This window comes from Falco punctatus, assembly GCF_963210335.1.
Source record: "Falco punctatus genome assembly, chromosome: 11".
NCBI lineage: Eukaryota > Metazoa > Chordata > Aves > Falconiformes > Falconidae > Falco > Falco punctatus.
In genome coordinates, this window is record NC_137591.1 from 1,235,381 (window position 1) to 1,247,498 (window position 12,118).

The 12,118-nt window shown below is 44.4% G+C and overlaps 1 protein-coding gene across 1 annotated transcript in view; it reads left to right on the forward strand.

Annotated features, from left to right (window-relative positions):
* The window catches only part of NEGR1 (neuronal growth regulator 1), a 293,449-nt gene that overhangs the window by 173,316 nt on the left and 108,015 nt on the right, over positions 1-12,118 (forward strand). Inside the window, exon 3 of the mRNA XM_080407034.1 lies at positions 10,139-10,264. Within this exon, the coding sequence (XP_080263160.1) occupies positions 10,139-10,264 (126 nt within the window). The remainder of the gene's footprint in view (positions 1-10,138; positions 10,265-12,118) is intronic.

Consider the following 12,118-nt stretch of genomic DNA (forward strand, 5'->3'; position numbering starts at 1 on the left):
GGATCAGTAGCCCAAGTCAAGACCTGATGAGTTTTGCCTCTGGTAACATCTCAAAACAGCCTGACAAACCGCTTACTTTATATTTTCACAGCTAAATTCAGAATTTCTTTGAAATTAGAAAGATTCAATTCAAATGTTGAATATTTTTTTTAGAATTTTGGAAGGCAGATGTACAGGGAATATTACAAAATCTGTGTGTACATGGAAAAAAAATTTATATTGCAAGACGGGCTCTAGGAAGATGTGGAGATGGTCTCACTGCCTCCGTGCCCCCCACCAAGGGGTGGTGTGCACTGGTGGGAGGAAGAGAGTGGTGCCTCCATGCCTGCTGCTGCGGCCATGCTGCCCACGCTGCACAGGTCCCGTGCTGGGGGGTGGGACACAGGGTGCAGGAGCTTTGTGGGATTCATCGGGTTGGTGGGATCAGAGGGTCACCTGCTCCCAGGAGTCAGAGGGAAACATCTGATGAGGAGATTAAAACGCAGGGAGCCTGAGAAGATAATAATCCCTTTCTCTTCTGAGCTCTTTTTGTACATTTTGGCTGCAAGTGCAGCTCAGCTAGTTTCCTGACTACTAATGGTTACAAATTACATTGAGGTAGCGGGGTTCATTATCGCCAAGGAGTCCCCAGTGCTTTACGGGCTCATCTGCACATCATGGACAATCATCCCCCCCCCCCCCCCCCTCCGCCCCCCCGCCCCGACGATGCTCAGTGAGGTCCTGGTGGCTCAGAGCAGCATCACACCGTCCAGGTAGGAGGGTACCCAAACTGGGGGGGATGGGACACAGGGGCACAGCCCACCCTGAGTGCCAGACGCCAGCTGGGCAGTGTCAGCAATTTGCAGCGGGTTTTGCGGAGCTAGCTGGGGGGGGATGCCGCGAGCCTCCGCTTTATTTGCCTTCAAGGCCCTGGGATTTGGACTTGGACGGTGGGTTGTTATCACGTAGGAGCTATTTTGGAGCTGATGGGCTGGTTCCAATGAATTGTACTTCAGTGGCATGAGAGTGGAATAAAATTATGATTGTTATTATTAACGTTATCGTTATTATTGCACACTTGGTTTTATAGAAGCTCTCTATTAAGACTTGTCTGAACTTCATTCTCATGCCGTTTGTTTTAATTGCTTTTGGAAACAGAAACAAATTTCCTTCCCTCTGTTATAAACAGCCCAAGGGAAAATAAACATGTTGCTGTGTCCCTCATGCCACGCTCTATCAGTATGCACTTCTAATAAAGGTGATTAATTTATTTAACGCTGTAGTGGATATAAGCTTTGGCAAATATTTAAACAAAACACTGTGCTAACCAACCCGGTAAACAACTTTTTTGAGTATGTTCCTCTTTCTTTTTTGCTATCCTGTAAAGTTGACAAATTACTTATGAAAGCCAAGTACAATAACTATTCTCAACAAAGAACTGTAGAAAAGAAATGATGGAAAATGCTGAAATTTTCAGATTGTCGGTCATTTACAGAAACCGTTTAGAGGAAGCGTTCCTCCAGGCACATGAAGGAAGGGTGCGGGGGGCGTGGAGTGTTAAATCTGCGTAAGGATGGGCTTGCCCATTAGGACCATACTGTAGCACTGCAGATGCCACCTCGCCTGCATGACTACCTGTGAGGGTGAATTGTCTTTTGCTCCCATATTTTTCTCTCAATTGATCAAATTTAAGTAGAGCAATGTAACAGACTGCTTTCTGAACGGAAAATGAGGCTTCGCTGAAATGTAAATCTTTTTTCAAAATGTTTAGTCTTGCCTTGTATTTCATCAGCAAATAAAAAATTATCATTTTTCTTATTTATTGTGATAACACAACTCTTTGGCTTTGATTTTGATTTATTTTGACTCCCAGAAAATTATTAAAGACTAAAGCACATTTAACGCTTGAAGGGGCATGGGCAACTCTTTATTTTGAAATTTGTAAATGGGGAATTGGTCCCAAATCACTCAAAATATTGAATTGGAAAATCAGACTGTCATGTGGGTTCTGGAAAATCCGTTCTGTGGCCTCACAGTTGCTTGGCCATCACTTAGCAATAACTCTTCAGCCACACCAGGTACCCACAGGGGTTTCTGTCCATGGCTCCTGCACTGCACTGGTGCTCTGTGCCCGCCGCCGGTGTCGGGCAGCACCAGGGATCCCATACCGGATCCCGTACCAGGCTGTATCTTGCATTAACACCGCGCTGCGTGTTGCACAGTTGCACTTACAGCCCTGTTGGTGCTGCCTCCTGCCAAGGGAGGGACTCCACCTTCAGGGCAATCCCCCAGGCTTCTCGCTCAGTCCCTGTCTCCGCAGCAGGGCACTTGGATAAAACTATAGAAAGCAGATTAGATTTGATTGTCTCCTGTATTTAATTTCTACAAATAGTCTATATACTTCGTCCTAAATGGGAAAGTATCACTTTAAAAGCATCTTAAGAAACAATGACAGACGACTGTAAAGTGCTTTTCATTTTGGACTTCTGTACAAAATTTATTTGGGAGTTTAATTCAACTTTAATCCTTGCTTATTATCTTGCTCTTTATGCATTTCTTTAATCCGTATACTGCATAAATGTTTACTCACTGCTATATTTAATTTTTCTTCTGACCTTCACAGTTGCCATGTGGGATGGGTGAAAGATTGTAGTTGTTGAGATGGAGAGTAGCTTTGCAACGGATTTAATCTGCACTCAAAGCTCAGTGTAGCAGATATTAAAAGCTAAATCTGCTCGTAGTTCAGAATCTTTAGAGGTATCACAAGAAGTACATACACAAAATAAACATTTTTTCATTCTCATTAAATATTAACTTTCCATTGTGATTATGCATAGATATTCTAATCATAATTAATAAAATCCACGGATTTTAGTGATCTGAATGTAATGATCCCTATCAGTCAGTAAAGAGCAGAAAAGTTTCTGATATACCAGAAATCGTTATTGGCCTCAAACTGTGAGAGTCCAGAAATAATACAGAAGCCAATTTCTATCGTGGGAAAGAAGATCTTCCTATGAAGTCATAGATAAAAATAAAATCTACAGGTTTTCATGAGTTCTAGATCATATTGCATCATTTCTGTAGTTTTACAGAATGATATTATACAGCAAGACTACACTTCGGTATTGACTAGTGCATTATTTTACTTTATGTATGGCTTGCATTGATCTATTTTCTAATTCTATTTTGGAAGTGCATAAATGATGCAACCTGCTCAGTGCCATTGTAATAAGACTTACAGACATCTTCTGCTAGATTTTATTTGACTTCCCTGCTATAAAACCTAGATTAAAGAAGAGCCCAGTCAATTAGAAAATGAACAAAGCATGTACTTAAGAGAAAATCACTTAATCTGCACTCTGTAAGTCTGGAGAAAATTCTCCGTCTTCTACCATGTCACAGTTCAAATCAAAGGACTGCGGAATTCCTGATGATAAGCCTCAAAAAGAAACAAAAGTGTGCAGACTTCTTCTGGATCAGACCTTCCGGTCTTCAGCAAAATCTGGAAAGTGTTTGTCCACTGGGATTTTGTGTCCCTCAAGGCGAGGACAGTGGGGTCTGTGTTCTGTGCAACGCTGAGTGCGAAAACCCAGTGGGTATAAAACTGGGACAGGGACACAGTGCTGCAGGCGCAGAGCTGCCGCCGGGGGGTTCCTCCTGCTCCGTATTCAAAGCTCAGTTGTAGTTCTGTAATACTTCATCTAACGGGGCACGAGGAAAAAGACTTCACCGAGATGCAGACATGAAAGATAAAGGCAGAGAGAGGAACGTGCTGCCCCGGGCGCTTGGCGATGACATCGGGGTGTTTGCAGCGCGGCGGGGAAACCGTCATGGGGCAGGGTGCTGGGCAGGGGTCCTTGCACCGGGGCATCTGTCTCCCTAGCACAAATGCAATAGATCGTACATGTTTATAACCATAGTCTCATGTATAGTATAAAAGCTATTATAAAATACTGCACATTTAAAAACCAGATTGAGCCCTTGCATATTTGGGACAGAACGGGCAGGGGTGTGAAGTGCTACCAGCAGAGACTGTGCACTGGGGCTCCAGCCAGCTGCAGGAGGAGAACTGATGGAGTCCACCTGCCCTTTGGCTGAAAATGTCTGACTCTGGGATTCATCAGAAGGAGTATGGAATACTATTTGGAGGAGCCCATTTCTTCTGTGTGCGGGGGAATGCCAAAAGTTGTGGTACCCTGTCTGTGCCACTATATCAGAAAATCTGTAAAAAAGAAGAAATGTGGCAGGGCTGTGCTGTGAGGGTGTTGCATTGCCCCTCGCCCCTGCATGGAGGGGAGCAGGTACCCCTGGGGGCTGGTAGCTGCTCCTGGGGAGTGTGTTTGTGTGTGCTTTTGAGGGGAGGCGTTTGCCTTCTGAGATTTGTACCGGTTTTAGAAAGATGCATTTGATTGCACGTTAGCGGTTCTGCAGAAGCAAAGGCTGAGGCACGACAGGCACGGCACTTCTGGGACGCACAGCTTCTCCACCAGCATCCCTTGCAGAACGCTCCGCTGCAGCTCGGGCCCTGGGCAGCGTGTGTTGTGCTCAGACAGTGCGGTGCAGCAGAGCTGCGTGCCTCGGGCAGGAGGGGCTCTGAAATGCGCTGCCCCCGCCGTGGTTTGCCAACTCCGGTGCACGTTGCTGTTTGCCCATTCGCAGTTAGAAATGCATAAGCATTTGCACAGATGGATTGGTCAACACATTAATTCCAGTCCAAAAGAAATGGTCAGTTAAGCTGCTGAAAACAACATCTTCTCTCCCCCTGCTGTGTTTATTGCTTAATTATGTAATTATAATTAGGAAAAAATGAAATTATCATAGCAGACAGAGAGGTGGGGATGCAGCCCAGCAGTTGGATGAAGAACCAAAGGGTACTGGGGATTCTGGAAAAGAGGCTGTATAATACTTCTCTTCCACCAAAAAAAATCACTCTTTATTGAAAAGCAAGTGTGCAAAGTGTCAGCAAAGGCAATGTGAGTGCAAAGCTACACTTGCAACACCTGGGAGGGGTGAAGCAGGTGGTTCCTTAGATTCTGGTGGTAAAATCTTTCTTGCCACACTCCTAGATGTAACACTTCTGTACTTAAAATCCAATTCCTCTCACATGTTTTATTGGGACTGGCTATATTCTGTAGGTAAGACAGGACTGATTACATTATAATCTGAAAAGAAAGTTGGTCACTGTTTGATTTAATAAATGTTACTATAAATAAATGTATTTACTAACTTGTCACCACCTTTATCTGGGAAAAAAAATCAGAAAAACAGAGCTGTATGTCCAGCCACATATGTTATAATCTTGATACTATGTAGATTTGGACATTTCAGTTGGGGGGGGGGGGGGGGGCGCAGTAAGACAGCCCATATTTTAAGAAACAAGATGGGTGCACTTATGCTGAGGCTCCAGAATTTCTACATGGTAATTCTGAATTGTGATGAAAACAAGACATCCTTTCCCACATTCAAAAAAGCAACAGCAACTACAAAAGCAGCTCTACCCTACAGTCATTCCCACTACACTATTAAGCTTTATTATGCTGCATCATTTATGTACATGTGAATGTAACTAAGAATATAATCCCAGTCCTTGAAAATGAGAAATGAGACCCTGCAATGAACTATAGACTCAATGTCAATTGCTTGCAGAATAATGGCACACATAATTCTGGACTCCAGGAAGAAGTAGGAGCCAGAGACTCAGTTCCTATCAGCATCAATCAGTCAGGCTTCAGGGAGAGCAGATCTGAGCAGACAAAGCAGCTCCTCCAAATATGCAGGTGAAAAAGCAGGATGGTGGGGAAGCTGATGGGGGAAAATCTTACCGGAGCTGCCATGAGGTGTAGGGCAGAGGGTGACGCTGGACAGAGCAGGCAGGTCCCTTCTGCGGCAGAGCCCTGAGGACACTACCCTTCTCCCACTGGGGACACAAGGTTTTTTTCCACAGGATATGCAGTTTTAAAGGGGAAACTAAGAGGAGGTTCCCATAGTACCGCTCAGGAAGCTGTCACAGGTGGACATGCAATGGGACCGAGAGAAGCCTCCAGGTATTGACATTGCTGTAGTAGCATACATAACTGTTTTTTTTTTAACCACGCAGGAGATACATGCAGTTAGCCATCCTCAGCCCTTCGGTGCCTCCTGCCCCCTCCCTCCCCCCAAGGCTGGCCACGGCAGGAGCTGGAGGGGCAATAGGAATGATGGGCTGTGTGATAACCACTGCACAGGGAAAGAAGAAACAAAGCTGAGCTAAAGTAGTGGGTTTACCTCTGTACACAGTGTCGGTAAGGCTCCTGCTAAGCTATTATGCCTTGTTCCACTGTCCACATTTCAGGACGATTCAGATATTCCTCAAAAGGGAGAACCAAATATTATCTAGGAAGCCTTACCAAAATTAAGCTTGTAGTGCCCAAATCATCTGCAGAGAAAGAGGTGATCTGTCACGTTGTATGGGTCCTTCATCACAGGAAAGACACTTGATAGTAAGGGGGATTTTCAGTCTGGCAGACAAAAACATTATGAAGATCTGATTTCCAAAAGCTGAATTTAGTGGAATGCAATTTTGAACAAAGATGCTGTTTCCTGGCGGTGAGGGGGTATGTATTCACTGAAAGTGCTTACCAGATGTGGCAGCGTGAGCATCACCTGGGGTCACCAGGATAAGACTAGACAGCTTTCTACTCATACTTTAGTCAGGCTCCTGGGAAAATTCCTAGAGCCTGTGACTATCTAAGCTCAGACCAAATTATCCCAGTGACCCCCCCAGCCATATATTCCATAAATACGTTACTACAGTTGAATTTTGCTCATATCAAATTCTGTGCTCCATAACCATGGCTTACATGTAGCATTGCCAGGGGATGGTTTTCAGAGTGTTTGCCATTAGAACATATGGTTTTACCAAAATTAAAATCTTTGACAAAATACTATCCGTCTGGGGTTTGAACACAGTAGGCAAAGCCAGAGGCAGGGAAGGTGAGACCGACAGCCAGGGCCAGCGGCTGTCCCCAGACAGGGAGAGGGACCGACCTGGATCTGCAGGAGGAAATCCAGGGTGGGGGCCTGAGATTAGAGACAATGTGCTGCTTTTTGTGAGAAGCGGACACTTGGAAAGGAGGTAAACGATAAAGAGCAAATAAAACCCATGGAGAAAAGGCAATGGAGGACGAAGACAACGCTTGCTTTAGGCAGCACAGAGAAGGGTAGACCGTGTTGATCTTTACCTTGGAAAAGCAAGTTCATCCGTGTGAACTGAATGAAACCCCGTTCCTTCAGTCCTGGGTTCCTGCCCATGGCAGGGCTGACAGTGTATTTTCTTTGGAAATTTGTGTTCTGTGAGATTGGATTACAACTGCACATATGGCCCAGCTTCTATGCTGGATCCTTATGCCACTCTGCTGACAGCATCTGCAGTAGCTGAGCTGAAGGACCAGCAACAGAGCACGCCAAGAGCTCCCCATTCCCCTGAAATTAATGTTCTTGTATTTCTAATCTGTTTTTATCAGTGGCACTAATTAAATAGGTATACTGAAAAGTGAGTGCATATTTCAGCCACCCAGTTTCTGGCGATGGATGCAGGGAGGAGACTGGACTAAACCTAATCCCGACCCTGGCACAGCCTGAGCACCAGGAGACCTCCTTTAGTTTGCTTTAGTCCGTACTGGCCACCCAGGTTCCATCACGGCAGCACAGCGGGCTCCAGCCACGTCCTCCGCTACAGTTATTGACAAGTTTAAGGCAAATAAGAATCACTTGGATAAAGAGCATTAGGTGTCAGGTGTGAAAAATCCCTCTGTGGTACTGCTTCAGTAATGCCAGAACATGAGCAAATCTCTCTTTTTTTTTCGAGCTTCAAAGGTGCAGAACCTCGAATAATAAGTTTAATGCTTTTGGAAATCTTACACCGTAACATTTACTTAATCTGGAAGATATTTCCACAGTTCCAAATAGATATTGCGTCAGTCAGTTGTATGTATTTACTTGTGAGAAGAACTGTTTTGAGTTATTTGATTCTTTTACTTGACTTTCTGGAAGTACTTTCATTCTTGAAGGATAAAGAAAGAAGTAGCTCAGGTTTAGGAAGATAATTTAAAAATATTGTAGACTGAATAAAGCCACTGCATATGCCCCATTACTCATGATATCCTGCTCTCAGATGGATTTCTGCGTTTCAGATAGAATGATCCCTCACCAGCTGTCTTTAGAAATTATATTTATTTTTCAGACCCTACAAATAAATACGAATTCCTTTCAGGTCTTTGTCTACTGCTGAGCTGAAACGTTGATGATATTTAGCTTGGGCTGGGACAGGGAGTGGGGAGACCTCTATTACCAACGCCAACGTGCCTGTTCCAGGGCATGGGAGACCCCAAGGAAGGGGCATGGCATGGCATGGCACAGCTGGGGGGGCAGGGGGGGACGCTGCCCACGGTCTCCTTTAGGATGGGAGGGACTCCTGCACAAGGCAGTTGAGTAACGGGTTCATTGCAGGGCTTTGCAAAATGCATGCTCCCTTTCCGTGGAAACGGCTCTTCGTGTGTGTTGGCTCCGAGGGGCTGTGAGAGCTGTGTGCCTGTCAGGTCGCGGCGCGGGAGGGAAGGGGGGTGTCACCTTTGTGGGTTGGACTGTGGCAAATGCAGGGGTGTACCTCTGCCAAGTGACTGTGTAAACCTGCTTGAGCTTCAGGGGTGGGTAATACCAACCTTCGCTGCTGTAGGAACTGGGGAAGGCTCAGCCTTCTCCGGACCTTCGTTTTCCCTAAAGACAATGTTTGCTAATTAAAAATATCCTACACAGGCTTTTAGTTTTCCTTGCTCACAGCCACAGGCAAGCACTGAGGGTTTCCAGCTTTTTTAAGTCTGTCTGACCCCAGCTCTTTTCTAGTATTGAAATACTTCCAGTTGCTGGAGCAAGGAAAGGGCTGGAGAGCATCTGCGGGTGGGGATCCCAGAGCGCCCAAGACCAGTCTGTGCATACAAAAAAAGCTCTGTACTTTTAAAGTACGTCGAAGGGACGCTAACAATGTGTTCCAGGTTGCAAAAGTGTATGTGCAGGCTCAGATGGTGGGATTTTGGCCACAGCAAATTGGAGCAAACCAGTGAGAAGGGGCTGTGGCACTCAGGAGGGTAAAGCTCCAGCTGGACAGAGACTTCGGTTAGGAAAATGGAAGATCATAAATATCATTTTCCCCTCATTTTATTGGCACCCATTTACCTTGCAGAGCACTTTGATTTTAAAGCAGTCGTTACAGAAGTTTCTGAAACACCCATGCACAACAGCTGTATCCTTTACAGATATTTGCAGAAAATTTGTTGTTTCTCATATAGAGAAGAGTGCTTTTGAGCAATGTCAATAGGGTATGCCTTGTTACCGCAATTATTTGAGTTCTATATCAAATGTAATAACACATCATGTAAAGAAATACATATTTCTTTAGAAAGACAGATTCATTCTGAAATCCAGAATTCCTGCCTTCATTGCTGGGTCCCTGAGTTCCTTTCCTCCACGTGTAACATTACAAGAAATAAAGTATTCCCTTAAGAGTAGGCCGTTTAATGCCTTCCATCATTTTCCACCCATGTGGAACTCTGTTCTTGTATGCCCAGATATATAAATAGCACAGAAAATGGAGTTTAAGGGAGAATTCTGCTGGTGAAAGGGAAGAAAAAAATCTAGCTTTTTTTTTTCTTAGCTGTGTTGCTACTGCAAGGCTAAAAACAATACAAAGCAACAGAAATAGATGTATTTTAGTCTTCTCCAATTACAGATATGACCCTCCAAGTACACATGGAATAGATGTAATAGGCATTTTTATTTTTAAAAGCGCAAGAAAAACTTAATTTCATCTTCTTTTCAAAATGTCACAAGCAAGCTCAGCCTTCTTTTAAACAAGAGCATCCATCGGTGGTGGTTTACTGGGGACTCGGTAACATAACCTGCTATGCACAAAATGGGGGAAATCGCTGCTTTCTTATTTGTAACATTTTGCATCCATGGCTGAGCTTCTGCAGACGTGATGGAAATAGCTGTGGTCACACCTAAACAAGGGTTTGGGCACAGTTATATTTCAACAAGTGGATGTATTTTTATCACTGACAGCAGCTATCCCAGCACTGGTTCAGCAGCTTTCTGTTACAACTTTCTCCTTCTTTCATTGCAGTTTCTCCGAAGATATTTCGTATTTCAAGTGACATCGTTGTGAACGAAGGAAGCAATGTTACCCTGGTGTGCCTGGCCACGGGGAAGCCAGAGCCTTCCATTTCTTGGAGACACATCTCCCCATCTGGTAAGCATAGCTGTCTGTCACCGGCGCTTTCTGCAACATTCCACCAGTAACAGGTTTTGCATTTTCAGTTTTCAGAAGTGTGGCAGCATCACTCTGGTATGCCTTAAAAAGTGTGTGCCTAACTGGACTTTCAGAAAACAAAAGGTTCTTGAGATTTCAGCTGCGATCAGGGAAAACTATAACGCTACCGTAACACAGGAATGTAGAAATAAAGCCACCTTAAATCTATTTTTAAGCCTGTTTTAACAGGCTGCAGACATTTATCAAACAATTCCAATTAAAATCAAAACAAGGAAACAATCAAGAGCACACAGGGCTCTCTAGAAGTAGGCGTGAAAGTTAAAAACATTAACACATCATGCAACAGATTAAATTTAATGTAACTGCCATTGAACCAGTATCCCGTGCTACAGCATGGCTTATTAGAATGGTTTTATCGAACAGTTTAATTCATATGTATGAAAAATTGCAAACAAAATGGCATCTAAAAGTATAGTTTCTGCGTAGTATTTCCATTTAGACTTTTAATTTCTTGTAACATATTTGAAGTAAACGTTTAGCTAACGTCACAGGCATCTCTACCCTGCCTGACTCGGTGCAGAGCCAGCACCACTGGCTCCCTGGAGCAAAGCAGGACCTGGCTCGCTCGAAGGTGGGGAGATCCCTGCTCCCTGTCTCAGAGCTGCTGGCCCTGGAAATCCCGGTGGGTTTTGTCTTTGTGGAAGGAGATACTCCCCGCTGCCCGCTGGCTGCTGCATGCCAGACTGGGATTGCACTGGTTCTTTCATAGGGACTCTACAATGATCATTGATTTTGCAGTGAAGGTCTTTCTGTTTGCTCACACAACTTTTATGAAATCCATGTAATTGCAGTGAAGAATGGTTTCATGGACTGTCACAGCTTACTACAGTGTCTCATAATCCTGAGTAACAGCTTGCTTTACAAAGCAAGATCTGCAAAAAAAAACCCAACTTCTGACCTTTAAGACAATGACAATGAATTCTGCTTGAAGTGTCCATCAAGGGACTAGGAAAAAAAATTCACTTGTAGCAGAAAATGGATTTTAACTAAATGTCAAATAAAATTTTATTGGAAACCGTGGTGATACTTTAGAGTAATAGCTTAAAGCATTAGATTGTCTCCAGAAAGGAGCTGTTGCAATTTTCCTGGAGAGGAAAAAAGCAGAAAAGGAGAATTAGTGCACTCAGGCTGGAGAAGGGGACTGAGGAGGAATCAGGTACTCCACATCTTGAATTCAGACAAAATTAGTGCATGCAATCACAAGGGCTTTCTGTAAACCCACTGATTTTGTATCTTGACCAAAGGACCGAGAACGAGGACTGAGAGGAAAAATGCGATCACTCGGCTGCAGACCCATTACATTTACCACAATGAGAACTGAAATGAAATTTGAGGACAAAACTAATCAAAGACAGCACAGTACAGCGTTCATGGGGCAGTGATGATGTGCCCTTGCCAAGTGCCTAGCACAGCACACTGGGGGCAGACGGGTAGGTTTGCTCACCACCAAAGAGATAAGGGCAGGCAGTTACAGCCTGGGCTTTGTTCTCTTGCCCTTGCCCGACGCCTGCTTCATTCTGCCTTCTCAGCCCTTCGTGGAAGCATGTATGAACCGTGCCCATAGGAGACAGCAACATCCATGTACCGTATGCTCTCTGTTTCATCCTCTCTGCTAGAGCATCTCGACCAAGTAGCTGGCAGGTCACCCTGCAGATCCCATGCACCTTCTCCTTTTAGGATTCTGTTTGGGGAAGGGTGGCTTGTTGGATTGGTTTTGTCACATCCCTCACTCTCTCACCAGGAAGCAGTAGGTTAGATGGAACACAAATTAAC